General features: G+C 50.1%; 1 protein-coding gene across 4 annotated transcripts in view; it reads left to right on the top strand.

Annotated features, from left to right (window-relative positions):
* LOC102011979 (protein unc-13 homolog B) overlaps positions 1-21,414 on the top strand; it is a gene marked incomplete at its 5' end in the record, with an annotated part of 149,550 nt that extends 128,136 nt beyond the window's left edge. Inside the window, 19 exon segments of one of the 4 annotated variants that reach the window (XM_013522967.1) lie at positions 1,699-1,788; positions 2,110-2,238; positions 4,469-4,593; positions 5,172-5,257; positions 12,958-13,084; positions 13,318-13,414; positions 13,613-13,756; positions 14,071-14,148; positions 14,847-14,924; positions 15,216-15,304; positions 15,534-15,686; positions 15,812-15,935; positions 16,045-16,101; positions 16,266-16,346; positions 16,899-17,046; positions 18,484-18,540; positions 19,305-19,397; positions 19,579-19,738; positions 19,891-21,414. In XM_013522967.1, coding sequence (XP_013378421.1) covers positions 1,699-1,788; positions 2,110-2,238; positions 4,469-4,593; positions 5,172-5,257; positions 12,958-13,084; positions 13,318-13,414; positions 13,613-13,756; positions 14,071-14,148; positions 14,847-14,924; positions 15,216-15,304; positions 15,534-15,686; positions 15,812-15,935; positions 16,045-16,101; positions 16,266-16,346; positions 16,899-17,046; positions 18,484-18,540; positions 19,305-19,397; positions 19,579-19,738; positions 19,891-20,176 — 2,202 coding nt within the window. 4 annotated transcript variants of the gene reach the window in all.
* Positions 21,415-22,655: the final 1,241 nt, after the last annotated feature.

Below are 22,655 nucleotides of genomic sequence, written 5' to 3'. Positions count from 1 at the left end.
TCTGTGGTGCTCCTAACTCAGAGGACCACAAGTGTGTCCAGAGGCATGGCTGCTTTCTATAGACAGTTGACTTTCTAACCCTGTTTGTATCACTGCCGAACTCTCTCGTGACATTTTCATTACAAGTTTCCTGATGATAATCTCTTCCAAAACTACCTTTAAAAAAATTAGGTACTTTCCGGGCACGGTGGCACACACCTGTAATCCCAGCTATTTGGGAGGCCAAGGCAGGAGCATTTTGAGTTCAAGGCCTGCCTGGGCAACATAGCAAGATCCTTTCTCTAAAAGGAAAAAATTAGCTGGGATAGGTGTATTGCTGATGTCTGTGGTTTATTAAGAGAACCAGTCAATGCTTAAATTTTCTTTTTTCTTGACCAATTTTGCACACTTGAATCTGGTAATCAGAATGACTGATCTGAAAACAACAATATGCAGTATAAGAACCACTGTTGAACTCCTACCATCTTGTATGGTGAAGCTCTGCATCATTTCCAGTGTTTTTTAAATTTTTTTTTATTACTTGTTACTGTCTTTGATTGTTTGATCATTCTTACATTCTTACATCTGGTGGACTGAGCAACTTCGTTGAAGATAATAGTATGTAATGTAGCAACCATTGTTAATTCCTATCATTTTGTTTTGAGGTCATGTATCATTTTTGTTGTTTTTTGTGTTGTTTTGATTGTCTTCATTGTTGTTCTGTTAGTTTTTTATCTTTAAAAGAAAAAATTAGATAATTATATTTTCATTTTGTATTTTTCTGTGCTCTCATTCTTTCAGGGAGATATGAGAATCTGGGGGGTAGAAAGAGAAGCTTGGCTTGGGCAAGTACAGTAACTTGCCTGAGAGATCTTGCCCACTCCCAGTATGGAGGGGGAAATAGTTTAGTAGAAGGGGAGATACCGGACATGGGGCAGGATATCTTAGCATAGTTCCATTGCTTGGTTAAAATGTTGTGAATTTCCAGAACAGGCAATATACACACATTAAAAAGTAATTATGAAAATCACCTCAAAGTTTTAAAAAAGTGAGATTTTAGTTATCTGTATTTCAGTGTCTCCCTTTTGCATGAATAATGGAGAAATGACTGTATATCTTATTTTTGATATATAAGTAGCCACTTGAATGTTTTAACACTGACCTTGGAAGAGGCGGGCAGTGGCTTGGTGTCTCCCTTCAACTCTCCATGACAGAGTCTTCCTAAAACTCGTGCCAAGGGGAATGAAGTGAGGCGTGCAGGAAGTCTTAAGGAACTCATTCCAAAGCAGTTCTGCTCAGAACAGGGGAAGAGCTGGGGTCTACCGTACAGAAAACAGCCCTGGGGTTTGTAGTGTGGCTCTACTTATATTCCAGGATATACAGCTAGATTGTGACTTTTGGAGAATTCACTGGGTTGAGAATCTTCATCCAAGAAGTGTGTGTGTGTGTGTGTGTGTGTGCGCATTTGAACAAATGCTCACACATTGCATGGGAAGTTGGATGTGTTGCTTTTTTTTTCTAGCTGTGGATTATTAATCTCTGTTTTAAGCAAGGACCTATCTGCATCAATAAAAAGAAAGAGGGAGACTTACAATGTTATAGCTTTTTTTGCCTAGCTCAACTACAGAGATACCCAGTGGGTCTTGATTTCATTGTTTTTGGTAGAAAAGGTTTTCCTATTGCTGTGTTAATTTCTTACATTTGCTTGCTTTGCAACAGAATAATTTCCCTGCTGGGAGCCCTGAGCGACTTCAGGATTTAAAATCCACAGTGGACTTGCTGACCAGCATTACTTTCTTCAGAATGAAGGTAAGGATGGGCAGGGCTGGTTGGTGCTGGACGGAGGACCTGGCCACAAAAACAGAATAAGAATTACGGGGCAGAGTCTGAGGCTACAGAGTTTGTCACCTCAGAGCTCACATTTCCGAACCCTGTGTGAGAGGCGCACATACAAGTTGATTCAACAAGGGTGGTCTGGAAGTTCTCCCCATAGCTCGCCTCAGTTTTACCACAGGGGAAGGTCTAGGGACAGAAAGGGATGAAGGAACCTGGAATGGATTTGGGAGAATTTTAGGAAGGAATTCCACGGAGGAGAGCAGGATCCTGAGCTGTACGTCTGTTAATTGGCAGGTGCAGGAACTTCAGAGTCCACCAAGAGCCAGCCAGGTGGTAAAGGATTGTGTGAAGGCCTGCTTGAACTCTACATATGAGTATATCTTCAACAACTGCCATGACTTATACAGCCACCAGTACCAGCTGGTAAGAGGTTGGGGATCTGCTGGGCATGGTGGCATAAGAAAGAGGTTCAGGATCAGGTGAGGCCAGCTGACAGTGGCTCTTGGAAGCTTCAGCTTTTCCTTGCCAGCATCGTGGTGGAAAGGAGCTCAGGCCAGAGTCCTTACTCTCACGGGAGACTGAGTTGAGAAGTGTGGAACACTTAGATTGTGAAAGGCATTTGTGGATTGACAGGGACCCTTGGACAAAATATTACATACCTGAGTTGAGCAAAGAGCAACAACGATAAGCTTTACTTTGGAACAGAGCAAAGTAAACCTAAATTTGAGCATGGTCCAGGGGTTGGTTGAATGGTAGAGTTCTCTTTATGCCAGAGTCTTTTCTTTTTCACTTAAGATTAATTTCTTTCTGACTCATGTGGACCACTGTACGTTACATGTGTTCTTCTTCTGAAATCTGTAGCTGTCTCTCTGAGCTCTAGTTTGTGAAAGATTTTTCGTCTTGGTCATATCTGCCTTCAGCGTATGTTCTTCTGAGATATAGTAATACCTCAGTTTGCAAGCAGAAGCGTTCAGCAAAATTTTGCTTCCATTCACAAATTCCATGTCAGGTGACAAACACCACCACAGCCATCTTCCCTACACAAGCACAAACACAGCCATCCTCCCCAAATTTGTAAAACAAATTCAGTTCATAAACTGAGGTACCATTGTATATTCACCAGCTGACTCTTGAGACTGACCCTATCTTTCTGTGAGACTGAGCCACTTCACCTATTTTAGGATAGCTTTTCTAATTCAGTACGTGGCGACTTAGTACATTTTTCTGGATCCTTCCGGTTACATCTTTTCCTTTTTTTCCCTCTCATTTCAAAGCCAGGACTTCGTTCTGAGTCCAGTTACTCAGTTATAGCTCCTGTCTTAGGAATGTCTTTCTCACTGTGCATTTACAGTAGATTTCTCTCAGTCCAAGAGGTATATACTGAATGTTTGTTCTAAGCCAGCTCGAGGGAAGCAGTGCCCCTTCAGTAAGTTCACAGTTTCATGAGCATCAGTGTAACTTCAAGCAAAGTAGTCTGTTAGAAGGGGCTTGCAGAGCAGTAAGATTAAAGGGATTCCAAGGACAAAGAATATGACCAGATATTGGGAAAACTACATAAAACAAGGGACATTTGAGATAAACATTGAAAGGTCGAAGCCCAAATCCACTGACTTACGCTAAAGGGTACGTTCCATTTGTGATGCTTCCTCCGTGCTCTAAGACTGTTCGTGCTGCTTCCTCTCATCCCCAGATGTACTTTTTGCACGAGCCAAACATTTAAGGCTTTCTCCTGGGCTTATCAAACCTTCCATTGGTTCTGACATCCATGGGAGGTTTTCCGAGGGACTTTATTTTGCTAACTACATTCTAGGCTCCTCTGTCAGCAATGTGATAGTGAGACGTTGACTGGGAAGGCATTGTTCTCAGTTTTGATCTTTCAGCTATGCAGCTGAGGAGGCTTGCAAACCACTGAAGGGCCTGCTTGTATTTTGCTAGTTGCTTTTTACTTTCTCTCGAACTTACCTTCTCATTTTTCAGTGTTTATACTGTAGTAAACCTGTAGGGTATTTTTTTAACATTTTCCTCTACTCACCTTCTGTCATTGGTTCATTAATCCATTCACCTAAAAAATAAAGCATTAGAGATAAAAGCTGAGTAACAGTCATCTGTGCCATTGGGAAGCAAATTGTTTGGCGGAGGTGGGGCAAATGACGACAGTGACAGTTACTATCCCTTTATTATTACGTTTAATTGTAGTTGTCTAATGTGTCCGTGCTAGTGGGTAACAGAGGAAGGACATCTGCCCAGATCAGGGCTATCAGGGAAAACTTCTCAGAAGTAAAATTCTACCTGGATAGTAAGGAAGAACAAATTAGCTCAAAAAAAGGGCTGGGGGTACCACGTAGAGGAAATAGAATGTTTGGAGGCGTAGAATTGTTAATTTAAGAAAAGGCAGCAACTTAATTAGGCTTTAGAATTCGTCTCTCCGGGCCCAAACCTTGGCTCTGCTGTTTACAACAATGTGAGCTTGGCCAAGCCGGGGAGGGAAATTCTCCAGGACGCCTCAGGAAGAGGGCCAGTCTTGTGGAGGACGGGCTTCAGGAGAAGGAGGGCCCCTGACTCTAAGAAAGCGGGTACTGGAGGAGAACCGAAAGAGGAAGACCTGAGACCCTCTCCACGTCTCCCTTTCCCTCGGGTCCTCTGGAACAAGAAGCAGGAGCTGCCTCCGGAAGAACAAGGGCCCAGCATTCGGAACCTGGACTTCTGGCCCAAGCTCATCACACTCATCGTGTCGATCATAGAGGAAGATAAGAATTCCTATGCCCCTGTGCTGAACCAGTGAGTATCAGCCTCATTGGCCCAGCCTGGGTGGTGATTGGTCTGTCCACCTGCCTAACAGCCTCTTTCTTTCCTATCTCTGTGTGTTTACAGTGCCACCTCCTCTTCCTGTCCGTTCGTCTGTCCCTCTGTCCCTTGTATCTGTCTGGGTAACTGATTCTGGAGACAGGTGTGGAAACATAATGGGGGCCCTGCTCAGACTGAGTCAGGCTCTGGAGTAGGAGCCTTCTGGCACGCAGAGACCATGTGTGCATGTGTCTGTCCACTGTGGGGGAGGAGGGGGCTTCTTAGAACCCGTCCACTTCCCCTTTCTCCTCGTTCATTTGGGCCTGTCTCACGCCTGCTTCTGGGCTTGAATTCTTGTCTTCTGGGCGTTCTTCTCCATAGCCCACCCTGCCACAGGGATTCCCTTTGCCTCCACTTGACCTGCCAACAGCCTCCTTCCCTCAAACTGAGCTTAGGCCTGTTCCCAGGCATTTTTTGTCTTCAGTGTGACCTTCAAGAACTAGGTTCCTTGGAATGAGTCAGATCAAATGCGTCTTGTCTTGTTCTCTGACTTGGTTTCTTCTGTCGTCCAGGTTTCCTCAGGAATTGAACGTGGGAAAAGTCAGTGCAGAAGTGATCTGGCATCTGTTTGCCCAGGATATGAAGTACGCATTGGAGGGTAAGGGTCTGCCCAGATGGGGGAGCTGCCAAGCTCCTAGCTAGGGACCTTTCTTCTCCCAGCAGCTGTGCGTCTGGACAAACGGAGCAGTGAAAGCTGGAGGGGTTCTAGGCATGGGGGGAGGGCAGGCTTTAGGAGGCCTTGGGTGGGCACAACTGTGGATGAAGGAAATACGGTAGTGGAAATGGCTGTGTGGATGTAGGTTCCTCCTTCCAGCTTCAGAGCAAGTCACTGTTCAAGAATTTCCCAGTTCAGAGCTCAACTCTTCCTGTAGTGAACATTATCAGGAAGGCAGTCCGCTTCCTAGAGAATGGTTTTGTGAAACTTATCTTTACAGTTTGGGGGGGGGTGTTGGTTTTGTTTTGTTTGTTTTGGTTTTGTTTTGTTTTTGTCTTTGTCTTTCTGAGGCAGGGTCTTGCTGTGCAGTTCAGGCTGGCCTTAAGCTCACTTTGCAGCCCAGGCTGGTCTCGAACTTGCAACAGTCCTCCTGCTTCAGCCTCCCAGGTGCTGGTATTGCAGGCGTGAGCCACCGGCTTGTTTTGTTTCTGAGACAGGGTCTCACTATGTAGTTCAGGCCAGCCTTCAACTGACTGTGTAGACCAGGCTGGCTTTGAATTCATGGCATTCCTCCTACCCTAGCCTCCTGAGGGCTGGGATTAAAGGTGTGCGCCACCACACCCTGCTTATCTTTACAGTGTATAAAAGCAGAGAACCTTAAACACAAAGATAGAAATCTTTATTTTCTCATATTGGAGACAGGACAGGTCCGGCTGCCCTTGAAAGGTGTTCTGGATTAGTGTGACAAAGCCAGAAAGACACTTTTCCCCTCACTGCTGGCGTAGGGCAGCCCACAGATGTGCTGTTATTCATCTTGTTCATCCATCCTATTCCTCTTCCACTTCCCACGTTGGTCCACAAAGATGTTACCTCCTGCCTGTGTGAGACTCCTGTGTACCGCCTGTGCGCGTCTGTTTATTTGCCCTTCCTGTCTGGTTCTGTAGGTTAGTCCAGCACCTCAGTCTCTCAGAATGGACCAAGAAGGAAGAGTTGTCTGGGGCAAACACAAAGCAGAGTCTGGATCTGTTATTTGGATGGAGTATAGGGAAATGCAAAACTCTCAGACTCTTAGTACACTTGTGACGTTTAAGTTTGGAATTAGTGAATCTTGAGATTGAAAGAAATCTTGATCGGTGCTAGGTTTGCGCAGCACTGACTGCACATGTGCGTTCTGTAATTAGCCCCCAAGAGTAGTGCATCCTGCCCCCTTGGGGCCTCCCTGGGGCTTTGGCCCACACACCAGCGTGTGTGAAGTTTGGTCTGCCTTCCCGAGAACCTCCAGCTCCAGTGAGCCTAGGAAAAAGATCAGTATCTGTGAAACAGAATCAACTTCACGAGAGAAGGGTGGTGTGTGATGCAACAGAAGTTTGCAGAAAAGTATCTCAAGAGCTAAGTTTGAAGGGAGACCCAGGGGCTACATTGCAGCCTTTTCCAGGGCTGGCAGAGTATGCTTGCTTTTCTGGGTTTTACCTGGGGCTCTTGGTGCCGGATCTTGAGACGGGAGTTCTGCTAACATTGAAAACACAACAAAGTTGAAAACTACTTTTTAAGAGAGTGAACAAATATTAACCTGGTTTCAAGTCTTAGCTTCACCACTTACTTAGTGTGGCCTTGGATCCAGCTACTTAATTTTTGTGAGCTCCCATTTTTCTCATCTAAAATGATAATGACGTCTATTTCATTGAGCCAGTGATGTAACTGAGATATATAAAACATAGCCGCATAGTACCTGGTTCCTGCTTAGCACTGAAGAAGTCTTAACTATTAAGAACAATTAGAGGGCCTAGGGATTTAGCTCAGCAGCACAGCGCCTGCCTGGCAAGTGCAAGGTCGTGAGTTCGATTCCTGGTACCAGAAGAAAAAATTTAAAATAATAAGAAAATAACAATTAGAAAAAACTGGACAGGGTGGTGCATGCCTGTAATTCAGCATTAGGAGGCTGAGGCACGAGGATTGCCTCGAATTGAAGACCATTCTGGGCTACATAGTGAGTTCAAGGTCAGCCTGAACTATCTAGTGAGACCCTGTCTCAAAAATAAAAGAACAACTAGAACTATTAAAGGCAGAAATACAATGTGCCAAAGTAGAATTTTTAAAAAGTTTTACCTCAGCAGAAGTCAGGAGAAGCTGGGAGTGGGAAAGACAGAAGCAGAGGATACAGTGGACTCTTGATTTACAAACTCAGTTCATTCCCAAGGGCTGGTTGTAACCCAGGATGTCAGTGACGGCTCAGGCTCCTCTACATAGCCTTCAAAGTCTCCCGTACATAGGTAGATCTCAGTGTCATTAGAGAGACATTGACCCAGGATTTTTTCCTGACCCTAACAGGGAAGGATATTGTACTGTTCCTTCCAGAACTCTTTCGGTCTTTTTGCTAGAGTTTCACTGTGTAGTTCAGGCTGGCCTTGAACTCACTGTGTAGCCCAGGCGGGCCTCAAACTCATAGCGGTCCTCCTGCCTCAGCCTTCCAAGTGCTGGGATTACAGACATGTGCCACCACTCCCAGCTCTTTCAGAATTCTTTAAGGGTTACATCTGTAACTGAGACCATCTGGAAGCACAGTTAGCCGGCCTTCAGGTTATAACGCAAGACTTTGGTCATAAGTCAAAACTAAAATTCCAGTTATAACCCATGTTGTTCATAAGTCAGGCCGATCATAATTCAATGGTCCACTGTGTTACTGATGAGAGGGCTGTGTAATCATTTAGGATTAAGGGAGTAGGTGGGATTAGAGCAGAGGAACTGAGAAGGAAAACAAGCTGTGATAGACACTGGAAAGAAGTTGGAACAGGACCCAGTAAGTCTCAGGATCTGGGCAAGCAGGGACAGGTGTTTGGGGGCTGTGATAGTAAAAGGGCAGCACTGATGCCGATTGTGAAAGGAGGGTCAGAAATGCTGTCCTATACTTTTTTTTTTTGCTTTTTGGAGTAAGGATCTCGCTATGCAGATCAGGCTGGACTTGAACTCACTGTGTAGCCCAGGCTGGCCTCGAACTCATGGTGATCCTTCAGCCTCAGCCTCTCAAATGCTGAGATTATAGTCTTATGCCACCATGCCCAGCTACCAGATATTTTCTAAGTCAACTTTATTGAGGTGTATTTTATGTACAATAAAGTAAAAGGGCTTTAGGAATACAATTTGGAAAAAACAATACAGTTTAACAAGTTTTAGTGCATGTACATGCACACGCACACACACACACACACACACACACACCTGTGTAACTATCTCCCAATTAAAATATGAAACACCAGCACTTAGGAGGCTGAGACAGGAGAATTGCTGCAAGTTCGAGGCCAACCTGGACTGCATAGTAAGATCTTGTCTCAAAGCAAAAAACAAAAAGGAAGAGAAGAAAATATGAAACAGAAAGTTCTCTCTTGCTCCTGTGCAGCAAATCCCCACCTTATTTACTAAGTGGTTGTTGAGTATTTTTTTTGTACCAGGCACTGTGCTAGTCATTATGGTCCCAGTGAGATGAGAAATTCAGACCCTTGAAAACTGCACAGACCAATCTAGAAAGTTTGTCTGTAAATTGGTAATGACAGTACAGAAGTATAAAGGCCACAAAAGGATGAGGGTGGGTGCTGAATGCATAGCAGAGAACCAGTAACTCAGAGTCTACAAAGGCTTCCTGGGGGAGGGACGCATAAACGGAAACCCAAAGGATGGGAGGAGGCAGCTGCTGAGGAGAGCAGGTGCCAGTGAGAACGTTTGCACGCTCACGACACAGCAGGTCCAAGGCCCGAGGTCCGGAGAGACAGAAACACTGCTCAGCATGCCCGGCTCTTCAGAGCGGCTGAGATGAGCGGCGGGAGGTAGGACAGCCAGCACACAGAGGAGGTGGCAGGTCGTGCTTAGGTGTCTGGACTTCATCCTGTGGCAGTTGGGAGCCACTGACCTGACAAGGGACTGACATGATGAGATGTATCCTGCGAAAAGGCTGCTCACTCTGGCCGCAGCGGAGAACGAATGGGAAGGAGCGCCCAGTCGAGGCGACTGTGTAATCCAGGTTAGAGGTCATGGTAGCGGGCCTGAGCAGGTAATCTTGTGGCCAGAAAAAAGTGGGTAGATTCCACGGCGTTTTGGAGGTGAAGCCAGCAGGAGTTGGTGACTTAACTGGATGTGAGTAGAGAAAAAGACGACATTTTCGGGTGATGCTTCACATTGAGCGCAAGGCGGGATGAGCTGGTACGCTCCGTTCAGCTTCGCCTGAGTTGTACGTGGAGAGTGGTGGGGACGGGCTGGGCCCAGGGGATGTGCCACCACAACCTTCTGTACACATTACCAGAGCCAGAGGTTTGTGGGAGGCAGCATCAAAATGCATAGCTGACCTGATAAGGCTAAAAGAGCCCTGCACAGATGCAAGATGCAAGGGGGAAAGCAGACGCTATGCAAACGTGAGTCCCTCTCGTGGTGGACTTAACCCCACCACCAGCAGGGGCTACAGCTGCCTCAAGCAGCTTTGCTGGAGCGGAACTCCTAGGCCCCGACAGAGTAATGTCTGAAGTATGACCAGTGTTTTGGCTCTCACCTGGTAGTGTTTGTACCACGAAAGTTAATATTTAACGTAGAAATTGGGGCCAGAGCACAGATAATGGCTAGATAGAGAGAGAGAGAGAATTGTATGTAAATATGTCTTAGTAAAGGAGGAAAGCCTTGTTTCGGCTCACTGCAGAGGTTTCAGTCCATAGTCACCTGGCTCCGAAGCCGGGAGGTATGGCAGACACACATCACAGAGGAGAAACAGTCCAGGCAGAGCGGACCGGAGGCAGCGGGCAGCAGGCAGCGAGCCTGCCTTCTTTTCTGTCCCTTTATATTCCATTCAGACTATAAGCATGTCGGTTGGTGCCACCCACTGCAGGGTGGGCCTTCCATTATCCACACCCAGAACCAGGCTAAACCAATGTAGTTATCACGCACCCTTAATCCCAGCTGCCTCCGAAAAAGCCCCACCTATGAAGGAGTGAGTGAGGCTGTGGAGGGACATCCAGATATAAGCCATAGCAAAATACAGTAACTCGAAAGTGCTGAGAAGCACGAAGCACTGGGAAGCTCTGGAGTCACGGAGCGGCCCTGCCCCCACTCTGAGGAGTCACCAGTCGCCAGACAGGAAGGGCTAAGGTGTTCCTGGAGGTGCTATCAAGCACAGGAGATACAGGAGAAAGAAACTCCCAACCTGAGAGGTATCTGGGATGAGACCGTGTTCTCTAAAATCGAAGAATGAATTTTAGGAACAATGGCGGTTAAGAGAAAAATATACTTATTGAGGGAAAGAAAGCTTCTAAGAAAGGGACAGAAGGGGTCCCAAGTAGGTTGCCAAGGACCCTGCCTTTCCTGGGGATTTTACAAAGCAAAACCACGAGGTGAGGCGGGTCCAAGGTTGGGGCAAAATGGGAAATCGTAAGGTGGGCATAAGGGGGGACAAAACTATGGTCAGCCAATAAGATTACAAACATAATTACTCAGGTAAAATTGATCAAGTCAGGATCAAATGGGGAAGCGAGTCAGGGAGCAAGCGGGCATGAATACAGAACAGGGGCCTTTCCTGTAGGGGGTTGGGCTAGTGACTCCTGGCCTTTTCAAGGCAACCACTACCTATTTACAGTATCAATCCCGGCGGTCCATCCCTAGGGAGGTAGGCGGGTGCATTTGTTTCATCTTTTGTCTTGAGGTCTGGCCCACAGCCAAGTGCCCAGTTGCAAGGTATCTCGTCTTCCTCCTTTGAGGGCCTGGCCCTGTCTGACTGCCTGGAACATTTTTATGTAACTGAGCTGCTTACAGCAGTGCTGACTCATGTTTCCAAGTGTAGGACTCGGTTAAGAGCAGCAGGGGACGGGGCAGAGAAGAGAATCTGTCTAACAGCCCAAGCTTTTCCACTCTTTGTCTCTCACTGGTGTCTCTGCTCTGTCAAAGCAACCACTGTCATTCGTATTCGAAAAGTGCTCTTTCCTGGTGGTAAGAACTTTTGGTTGTTGTCCTTTCACCTCTAGGCTTAATCCCTTTTCCTTCTCCTGCTCACTGCTTCGTAGAAGACAGCAAGTGCAGCTTCAGGTTGGGGTGATGCTGCCTACAATGCCAGGAGCTGGAAGTCTGGGACCTGAGGTCTTTTGAGGCTGAACCCCAGGCTTCCATTTCATTCCAGAGTGCCTGCTGCACTCATTCACAAGGGCCAGTGGCTTGGCCTGCATTGGACATTCTGCCTGGACCTGGAGGAGCATCTCCAACGGATCCCAAAGCTGAGCAATAGTTCGCAGGGACACTGGCCTGTCCTTCTCTGCTGCATAGTACTTGCCCCCACATGCTTGCTCTCACCACTATCCAGTTCCAGCACACAATTTACATTCATTATTCAAGCTGTATGCTTCAACTACAAAGGGGGTCGGGAAGTGAGTGTCGGGAACCTAGCCAAGGTCCCCGACTGCCTGTACGAGGGGTACTGTAAAGGATGAAGAAAGAACAGAAACAAATTTAGTAATTCATAAAAGAGGGGCTGGGAGGTCAGTGTCTCAAGATGGGAAAACACAAAGATACTCTGAGCTAGCCACTACTTGCAGTGTGCATGCAGTAATCAGAGGGGGGCCTTGTGACCTTACCCTAATGAGGGACTTTATGCGTTTGTTTTGTGTGGTACCCGGAATCTAACTCAGGACCTTGGCTTGCCAGGCAGGCTGCACCCCGGCCGAGGACGGCAGGTGAAGGAGTTTGTCCTTTCCCCAAGGTGAAACCCTATTTTTATTACTGCTGGGCTCTCAAAGAACCAGGACGTCTTCAGCTGATGCAGTCTTGCCCTGGGTCAGCCCAGCCTCACTGGACCACTGAGGCCTCCATGAAGGCCTCCTGGCCCCAGCCTCAATTTACAATTTATGGTCCCCAACAGAGGAGAACCTGTGGGTCTGGCAGGTGCTCTCGAATTCTAGCCAGATGTGAGTGATCTGTTACCCAGGAGACTCTTGAGATTCTGTCAGATGACCTTTCAAACCCATAATAATAGTCCTGTTTCCTGTAGCATAATAGCCCTTTTATTTCAGCGTTTCCATAGTTTCCCAGCTGACTGTCCTCATTTGCATACTTCCTGAGAGCTCATGTTTTGTATCACAGCCCTGCTCCAAAGCCCTTCAGCTGCCGGTCGATTTGGACCCTTGGTTTTCCACAGCTTTATGTGGTATCATCTCTGTGTGGTACAAATGTAGTATCATTTGTACCAAGCATAACTTGACATCTGTGCGTGTAAGCCTGTCTAGGAAATGGCTTGCTACTAAGATTTTTTAAAACCCTAGAAAACCGTCGTCTCTCTCCATAAAACCACTGTCCCCACTCAACGGCATTAATGCCCTCAGCCCTTTTTCTTTTTCACCAGAGGCCTGTGACTCACTGTGCTTTCGAAAGTTAGAGCAAGAAGACCAACAGCTTTATCTGGGAGTCTCCCTTAGTGTCTGGAGAGGAAGATGTGGGCCAGGCCTTGGAAAGTGGCTGAGCTTAGTAATGGCAGGGGAGACGGCTGTGAGGAGGAGGTGGGGGAACTGCCTGTCTTCTGAGGCCTCTGTCTGGTAGAGCCACATACCAGATCTGCTGCTGTGGCAAAGCTCAGGAACCCTGGCCTCTACTGCCGAGACCTGACCCAGCCTCCTTCCTCTGACTAGAGCATGAGAAAGACCGGCTGTGTAAGAGTGCTGACTACATGAATCTGCACTTCAAGGTGAAGTGGCTGCACAACGAATATGTGCGGGATCTGCCTGCCCTCCAGGGGCAGGTGCCTGAGTACCCAGCGTGAGTCATTTGGACCCCATGTAGAGGGATGGGATGAGGGCCCCTGGGTTGGCGGGGCTGGTATCCTCCATTAGCTCAGCAGCCAATCTCGGGAATGCCTGTTCCAGGCATTTCTGCAGAAAGTTCTAGGGAGAATGGCATACCATGCCTTGCCATCCAGAAGACCCCCGTGTGGTACACTGTCAGGCACATAAGCTATGCCAGTCACTAGCTTCCCCCTCCTCTGGCCGCAGGTGGTTTGAGCAGTTTGTGCTACAATGGTTAGATGAAAATGAGGACGTGTCCCTGGAGTTCCTGCGTGGGGCCCTGGAACGAGATAAAAAGGATGGGGTAAGCGAGGACTATTCAGCATTTACTGTGGCAGAAGTTCCTGGGCCTCTGCCAGGCTGGCTGCGCCTGCCCTGTGGAGTCCACAGGACTGTGGAGAGCACTGAGCTGCCTTGCTGGGCAGAGCTTTTCAGACCCGCAAGCCTGGGAGAGGTAGCAGCTGTGGACGGGGACCATATGCTGCCTTCTTGTGTTGCCCAGTTTCAGCAGACGTCAGAGCACGCGCTCTTCTCCTGCTCTGTGGTGGATGTCTTCACACAGCTCAACCAGAGCTTTGAGATCATCCGGAAGCTGGAATGCCCAGACCCTAGCATCCTTGCCCACTACATGAGAAGATTTGCGAAGGTGATTATAGGCCTTCCTGCCCTTCCTCCTTATCCCGCTACAATCACAGCTGGGTCACGGGTCAGAGTTTAATCAGGCTCTGAAGGAGCCTGGGTAAGGCCTCACATTATCCTTTTTCCCTTGTTTGTGTCTGGGACAGACACAGCACTGTTTTGGTGCTGTTTTGTGCCTGAAAGGGAGCTTTGCCCCTTCCCGTGAGATTCCCTCTATCTCCCTGATGTTATTTTTCTGGGATGAGAAGTGCAAGCTCAGGCAAGAGTCCTGAGCGGAGAGCAAAGGGTCTCCTTTCCTCTCCTTTTCTCCTCTTTCCTCAGACCATCGGGAAGGTGCTGATGCAGTATGCAGACATCTTATCGAAGGACTTTCCAGCTTACTGCGCAAAGGAGAAACTGGTAGGGTCAGCACTAAGACAGGATGTTCGAATCCTTCTTGCTCTTGAAGCTGCCCTAAGATGCTTTGACTTCTGCTTCCCTCCAGAGCTTTGCTTGAGACCCCTACCACAAGACAGAACTTGACTAAGAGTTCTTCTGAGCCTCCATTTAGTGCTTTATCCTCTAGTTAACTAGACCTTTGTTTTTGTTCTTGTTTTTGAGACAGGATCTGACTGTGTAGTTCAGGCTGGGCTTGAACTCCAAATTTCTTGCCTCAGCCTCCTCAGTGCTACAGTTATAGGCATGAGCCACCAGGCCTGCCTGTGTGTACACCTGTAATCCCAGAACTGGGGAGGCTGAGACAGGAGGATTGCCATGAGTTTGAGGCCTGCCTGGGCTACATAGTGAATTTAAGGTTGGGCTGAACTATATAGTGAGATCCTATTTCAAAAAAAAATTTAATACATTCAGAAAGTTATAAAGGGTAATACTGTGAATATCTGCAATCCCACCATCAGCTTAATAACAAAAACATTTGCTTTTAATCTTAATTCAAGAAGAATTATGTGAATGGGCTCCAGATCTTAGTGTTTGGGGAGAGATCTATGTAATGTGGGAAGTCCCTGCAGCTTTGTAATGAGAGAGAAGAAAAGACCCTGAGCCAGTGGGGCCTGTGTGGGAAGGAACCAAGACCCAGGCAGCACCCTCTGTCCTCAAAGCCTTGCATCCTGATGAACAACATGCAGCAGCTGAGGGTCCAGCTGGAGAAGATGTTTGAAGCCATGGGAGGCAAGGAGGTAGGCCTGAGGGTTTGGCTCACCGTCCTCTTCCCACTGCCTGAGCTCCCTGGTCACGAGCTCTGTCCTCTCCTAATTAGCAGAGGCTAGAAGTTTATGTTGGGGTCTGGGCTGGCTTAATCTGAGGGAGGCATTGAGGCAAAGCCCTAAGAAGAAGGACTGGGCACTGTGGTGAGGCCCTAGGAGGGAGGAGCAGGAATTGGGGAACAGCCTTACGAGGGAGGGGTAGAGTTGCAGGAGGGAGGACTGTAAGAGAAGCAGCCTGGCCAGGCCCACCTCTTCTGGCTACAGCTGGACCCTGAAGCTGCAGACAGTCTGAAAGAGCTGCAGGTGAAACTGAATGCGGTTCTCGATGAGCTCAGCATGGTGTTTGGAAACAGGTCAGTGGTCCCAGGACACACAGCCCTGAGAGCCATGTGTGATTCCTGACCAGTCCCACGGCCCCTTGTCCACACCCTTCAAGCCACTGGAGATGTGTGGCTCCCCTTTTAGACTTGTGCTGTCACTGCTGGAGGGGCCCCCTGAGCCTGGAGACAGGCCTGGACGGCCAATGCTGCTCCAGCGTCCGCATGGTGGGGCGGGCGGGCTGGACTCTGGGCATGTGTGTAGCTTCCAGGTGCGGATTGATGAATGTGTTCGACAAATGGCTGAGATCCTGGGCCAGGTTCGGGGCACAGGAAATGCATCCCCCAGCGCCAGGGCCTCAGTGGCTCAGGATGCAGATAGTGTGCTGCGGCCTCTCATGGACTTCCTTGATGGCAAGTGAGTAGAGCATTCAGGATTTCCTGTGGGGACAGGCGAAGCAGAGGCTGTGAGACAGAGAAGCCTGCTGGGGAGGGGGGTTCCCAGACTACCACTGTGGCCTCACCTGCTGCCTGGGCCCGCAGCCTCACACTCTTTGCCACCGTGTGCGAGAAGACAGTTCTGAAGCGAGTCCTGAAGGAGCTCTGGCGGGTGGTGATGAACACGATGGAGAGGGTGATCGTCCTGCCCCCCCTCACTGACCAGACGGTAAAGACCTCTTCCCCTTAATGCCTGCTCCTGTGTCCCTCCCCCTCAGTCCCTGCTTCCTGGTGGAGTGTAGAATCCTCTGCTTTTAACGGATCCCCTCTCTGCCCAGGGCACCCAGCTGATCTTCACTGCTGCCAAGGAGCTGAGCCAGCTTTCCAAACTCAAGGTTCTGCGGGTGTGGGATCCCTGGGGCTGGGAGGAGAGCCAGTGGGCTCTGAGCGTGGAGAGGAGGGGAAGGGAAGGGTGTGCAGCTGTTGGCTGGCAGGTGGGGCAAGACTTCCATGGCTGCCCTGAGCTGCCCTGATGCTGCTGCTCTCTCTGGGGCTCTAGGACCACATGGTGCGAGAGGAAACGCGGAACCTCACTCCAAAGCAGTGTGCAGTCCTGGACCTCGCTCTGGACACCATCAAGGTGGAGACCTCTCCCTTTTCTACATAGTTCTAACCACCACACACACCTGGCCCAGGCATTCCACCTCGCCAGACAAGGGTCCCTGGGGCTCCACATCCAATGGGAGGCCCTGTGTACTGTCAGGGTTACGGAGAGAACCAGAGATGGTCCCTCAGTTTAGGACACTTACGATGGGTGAGGCAGGAACAAGGCAGGTCCATATGGACAATAATTCAAGGCACTTGGAAGGTATATGTCCTAGGCATCAAGTTCCCTAAGGTTCAGAGGGATAGAAGTACTTCTGGCCATTCTCTCTGCCTGAAATGCTTCGTCCCATATCTCTGCCTGACCAGATAGACCCTCCTTCAAACTACCCACCTCCAGGAATCTGGCCCTCCCCTCTGCTCCTGCCAAATGCCTGAATTACATGCTTTGCCTGAGAGACTGACTCATTCTGTGGGTGTTCCTGATCTGTCAAGTGACCCGTTCTTGCAATCCTCTGCTGGCTTCTCCGAGGCTAGCTGGGGAGCTGCCTCTCTGTGAGGGGTAAAGCAGGTGCTCATTTATTTTCAGCAATACTTCCATGCAGGAGGCAATGGGCTAAAGAAAACCTTCCTAGAGAAGAGTCCGGATCTGCAGTCCCTGCGTTATGCCCTGTCTCTGTACACACAGACCACAGACACGCTCATCAAGACCTTTGTGCGCTCACAGACTGCCCAGGGTAAGGCCACAGGGCTTTGTGTCCCATCTTCCCCGCCCCCGTACACATCTGCCAGCAGGGAGTCAGCGTCCCCCAGCCCTTCGGGAGGATCTGGTTTCTTCTTCTTCAGACAGCCCTTCACACTTGGACCTCAGGATTCTTTGCAGAGATCTCACTTATCACCCCAGCCCCAGTACCAGGCAGGAGCAGAGCCTGGAAGCCTGTGCCTGAGACTTCTTCCTCCCAGACACTGCCTGGCCGTGCGCGTTTGTTTAGCTCGTGGAATGAGCCCTGTCTGGTAAGGGGAGCCAGGGACAGTCTGCGAGGAAGCCTGAGAATGCGTGGGGGAGCTCTGCTGGGAGCTGTCCTGGGGGAGAAGGCAAAGTCCTCTCCACACGCCCCAGTGTGGACCAGGAGACTGAGAGAAGCGAGCCATGGAAGCAGCCAAAGGGAAGGTGGGGGCCTCAGCCCATGGGTGGTTGTCACACACCGGGGACTGGGCTGCCGGTTTGGTCTCAGGGATTTCCAGTCCTCAGCACTCACTGCCGCTAGCTGAGGCCTCGCCAACCAGCACTCATCCGCACAGATGCAGCTCAGACTGATCCTGGAGCAGGGCCCTCCCAGAAGGCACCTTCAGGCACATTTACTACTGTTCGTTCCAGGGACCTGGGCAGGCTGCCCAGGGGCAAGAACCTGATGGTAGGAGAGGTGGTTTGGGTCTTTCTGAGCTGTGGCCTGGGACACAGAGCCCAGGACAGGAGAAATGAAAGCGGGCAGACTGAGGTGACAGGAGGTGAGGATGCGGAGGGGACCTGCAGCATTTCCCATAGCTGTTCTTACTGTCAGTCCAGGGTGGGGAAAGTGAGCAAAAGAAACAGCTTTGAGCTGTGAACTAGACAAAAGCAAAGGACCCAGGTGCGGGGCACATGCTTGTACACACTCAGGCAAGGCAGGAGCCTCTGAAGTGCAGCCTTGCCTCGGCACTTTGTGACTAATAAAATAGTGAATAAAAAATTTAAAAGGACGGGAGATGTAACTCTCTGTGAAGGCCCTGGGTTTCAACCCCTAGTACTCCTTTAATATAAAATACCACACCAAATACCGGCGGAGAGGCTGGAAGGGCACCGGCAGGGAAACCAAGCATGCGTGCTCATTTTTGTCCAAAATTTGTCATTTAAGGGCCTAGGAAAGTACACCACAACCTCCCTCCGGCCCTGCTCAGTGTATTTTAGTGCATCTGCCCATGATGTGGTTGATCTCTGACCCATGAAGTCTAATGTGGAACATTCAGGCACTGACCCCTGCTCTTGAACTTTTCTCCACCCTGCTCCACCTCTGTGCTCCTCTAGAGTATGTGTAATGCTGCTTTGAGTGGCTGCAACTCCCTTGACCTCTAACAGTTCTTCTTTCTCTATCCTGCTGCTGCTACTACCTCTTGACTTGCCTGTCCTCACTCAGTGCATGATGGGAAAGGTATTAGGTTTACTGCTAACGAGGACATTCGGCCGGAAAAGGGTACGTTAAATACTGTGCGGACTTGAATCTAACATGGACTGATGCTGACCTCTGAACTGGAGTGAGGGGCTTATGCTGGGGGTGGTGAACCAGGTGTCAGAATTCGGAAGCTCTATCCCAAGTCTAGGAGATGGGTGATGTATTCGCATAGCCCAGGAAGGGATTCTGTTGTTGACTCTATTCTGTCCTCAGAATTCCACTCACACCCCTCAGGACAAAGAAGTTTTATCTGAGGTGCAGGGTAGTGATGTTCTCTCAAAATAGGGTGGGATTTCTGCTGAGAGGAGCTGAGGTTGGCTCTTTTCAGAGATTGGTACTATCGAGTCTTTCTGAGGAGGGTGGCCTTCCAAGCAGGGGCCCTAGGAGTCCTGGGGATAGGTGGGAGGTTGCTGCTTTTGCCTAGAGGGGGACCAACAGTGTTCAGAGACCCCACAGATTGGACATAATTCCCAGACACAGGATCACAGCCCTGTGCTTCCCAATATCCAGTGAGAAATTCTTCAGCCTTGGAGATAGGAGAGGTTGGGGATCCTGGGAGATTCAGAGTGTACCCTCGAAGGAAGCTTCTCCTGCGGTGCTTTCAGCTTTCACTGATGTTAGTCACGTTCCCTGTCCCCCTTCTTTCCCTTCTCCTTGTGGCTACTGTGGGCAGTTACTTCCTGTTCGTAGGATGGTGGCTACCTAACCCCTCAGCTTTACCTGAAACACTTAGTCCAGAGGTCCCAGCGCTCTCCACTGAGCAGTTACCTGTCCATCTGTCTCAGGGTCTGGTGTGGAGGATCCTGTGGGAGAAGTCTCTATTCAGGTGGACTTGTTTACACACCCTGGTACTGGGGAACACAAAGTCACAGTGAAAGGTGAGTGGTGTAGACTTAGAGCTCTGTCCTCTTCTTGCCCATGACCTTACTTGCCAGTTGAGGGCAAGGCCCACTCATCGCAGTCCTCCAGCTCAGCCCTTCTCCATCGGGAATGTTAGCTGGAGCGCAAGAACGGGGACTGCTTGGTGAGATCCCGCACAGGTTTCCCTTTTTTGGGCAGTTGTGGCTGCCAATGACCTCAAGTGGCAGACAGCAGGCATGTTCCGGCCCTTTGTGGAAGTGACCATGGTGGGTCCTCACCAAAGTGATAAGAAGAGGAAGTTCACCACCAAGTCCAAAAGCAACAACTGGGCTCCCAAGTACAACGAGACGTTCCACTTGTAAGTTATGGGGGCTGCCGGGCTGCGGGGTGGGGTCGTGTGATGGGGGCTGACACTGAGAGGTGAGAAAAGGGGCAGTCTGGATGGCAGACTGGGCTGAGGGCGGCCCGGGACTCAGCTCTGCCACCCTGTCCTCTCTCCTGTGCTCACAGCCTTCTAGGGAATGAAGAGGGTCCCGAGACCTATGAGTTGCAGGTGTGCGTGAAGGATTACTGCTTTGCCCGGGAAGATCGTGTGCTAGGGCTGGCAGTGATGCCTCTAAGGGATGTGGTAGCCAAGGGCAGCTGTGCCTGCTGGTGCCCCTTGGGCCGGAAGATCCACATGGATGAGACCGGCGTGACCATTCTCCGGATCCTGTCTCAGAGGAGCAATGATGAGGTTGCCCGAGAGTTCGTGAAACTCAAATCAGAGTCTCGTTCCACCGAGGAGGGGAGCTGAACATCTTTGATTCATGTGCCAATGAGGTGGCACGGACTGCACAGATCTGGGCTAATGGGGGTTAGCTGTGTAGCCAACTTAGGGTTTTTATAGTCAAGAGGTTGATGCCTTCGCTTCAGGATACTTAAGTTTGGAGGTAGCTGAGAGAATGGCTTTTCACAGGAAGGACATGAATCCCTAACCAGCGGGTCTGTGGTACTAGGAGTTGGACCTTAGGAGCTACCACATGGAGAGAATTTCCAAAAAGGGAGAGGGACAGACACTGCTGACAGTGTCAGCTATTTTGGTAGACACACCGCTACACCCCGTACCCTCTTCACCCTTCCTCCGGCCACACCACCCTGTTAGATACACACCAGTCACTGGGAGAGCAAGTGCAGACAGCCCTGAGCTTGTACCAGGCTGGCGAGCTATTTGGCTGAGGCTGAGGGTATTGCTGAACCCGGTGATCTGTGTGAGAAAGCAGCCAGGGCAGAGCCACCTAGAATACAACTCACTGTTCCTTGAGCAGAATCCACTGGTTTAGTGTGGCTCCAATGAGAACAAGTCTTTGAAACTGAACAAGCTACCTTCTAAAATTGAGCTGTGCTAATCCCTTCCCTCAGGTTATATCTGTCATGGGTAAAACCAGTTTCATGTGGTGCTTCAGAGCCCCGAGCAGAATATTTCTTTGGAACCCAGAATCTCCCTAGACACTCCCTACTTTGTTCCTTAGGCAGGGGACTAGTGCTTAGAACACTAAAGGCTGTTCTGACGTGTATAGACCTGAGGGCAAGATGAAGGATCTGGGAGTATTTTCCTGGGCAGGCCCTGAACAAACTCAGAAATTATGGAACTCGAGTCATGCTCACCTATGGCCACTACCTTCTGGCTGTCCTCGCTGTGGAAAAAATCCAGCCCTTGTCCTCTCTTCTGCCATCCGGGTCAGCTGCTGTTCCCTTCATAGATGTTCAGCCCCACAGAAAGAGCTTGGACTCTGATCCCTCTGTACAGGTTGGATGGAAGGGGTGGGCTCAGCAACCCCTGGGAGGTCAGTGACTCTCACTCAGAGCTGTGGGATGGTCCTTGGGTTTCCGTGATGACGGGCTCCTAAACTTCTGAGGGTGCAGCATTGTTCACAACTGTACTGGCCAATACATGAAACAAGAACCAAGCATCTTTGCTGTTTTTAATTGTTGTACGTGCCATTGTTACAACAGATTATAGGCTAGTCTGTAATAAATTATCTCCTAACAGCCTTCGGGGTCTGGTGACTCTGTGCAAGTATGAAAGCCGTGGAAGTGGCTGTCCTATGGAATGGTAGCCTCTGGCCCCGTGGTCCTTGACTGCTTCACACTCCCTTTCCTCCCTCTCTCCGCTTCCTGCCAGCCAAGTGATTCAGTTGTTCAGAATGGGCCCCCGAAAGAACAGCTGCACCTTGGTCTCTGTTTTGCTGTGTTTTGGTTTTTTTCGGTACCAGGGATCGAACTCACCACCTTGCGCTTGCCAGGCAGGCGCTTATGCCACTGAGCTAAATCCCCAGCTCCTGCACCTTGGTGTTGACCTGAGACCGCCAGTCTGATTAGCAGTCGGGATCTAGGGCACCGGCGTACCGTAAAGGTGCAGCATAGGAGATGATGCGCGGTGAGAAGCGGGCCATGCCTCCTCCTTCCTTCCTTCCTTCCTCTGGGATCGCTAGGACAACCGCGGCCCGGGGTGTGGGGCGCAGGGGCCTGCTTGGGAGAGACGGCCTTCACGGCTTGGTGGAGGGCTGGGCTGCCGCGGAAGGGACAGAGGTTGATGCCCAGGAGCACACACGGGCATTCAAGGGAGAAGAGCGGCAGCGGAAAAGCTCCCGGTGGGAAGGAAATGTAAAAGTGAAGCCCCAGGCATGGGAATCAGGAAACCTGCAGAAGAACGACCTCCCGGCTCACTGCCCGCACCGTCACCGCCTGGGGAAGGCGCGGTTTGCAAACGCCCCGTCGTTAGATCCTCTCAGTTGAGGTGTCGAGTCATTTAAAACCCTGCTTTTCCTCCCCTCCTCCTCAAAACGCCTTGTCATTTCCACATCAAAGCTACCTGCTAAGTCCGCGGTCTGAGCCCCGCTCCCTACCGGGGTTCCGGCCCCTCTCCTGGTTACCGGGATAACCCCTCCGGGCCCGCCCCGCACCTCTGTGCCTGGCCGGCCCTATGCCAGCACACAGGGGCGACTCCTCGCTGTTAAAGCCATTAGTGCCGGCCCATAGCCTCGGGCGCGGACTGCAGGACAGCCCCCCATCCGTCCACACCCGCTGTCCCGCTCCGCCCCGACAGTCCCCCTTGGGCACCGCGCCTGGCCCCTTCGCACGTGGGACCCGCCCGCCTCCCCCGCAGCCTCTTCCCTGTTGCACAGTACCTGCTGCTTACCCGAAGGCAGGGCGTTTCATCTCCGGGCCCCAGGGGGCGCTCAGGTACGCCGAAGCCAAGCCAGCACGAGCCGAGCCAGGCGCGGCGGGGTTCC

This window comes from Chinchilla lanigera, unplaced genomic scaffold (genome assembly GCF_000276665.1).
Source record: "Chinchilla lanigera isolate Chin_1 unplaced genomic scaffold, ChiLan1.0 scaffold00071, whole genome shotgun sequence".
Taxonomy (NCBI): domain Eukaryota; kingdom Metazoa; phylum Chordata; class Mammalia; order Rodentia; family Chinchillidae; genus Chinchilla; species Chinchilla lanigera.
Note: the sequence above shows the minus strand (reverse complement) of the source record. Positions and strands in the feature narration are given on the sequence as shown.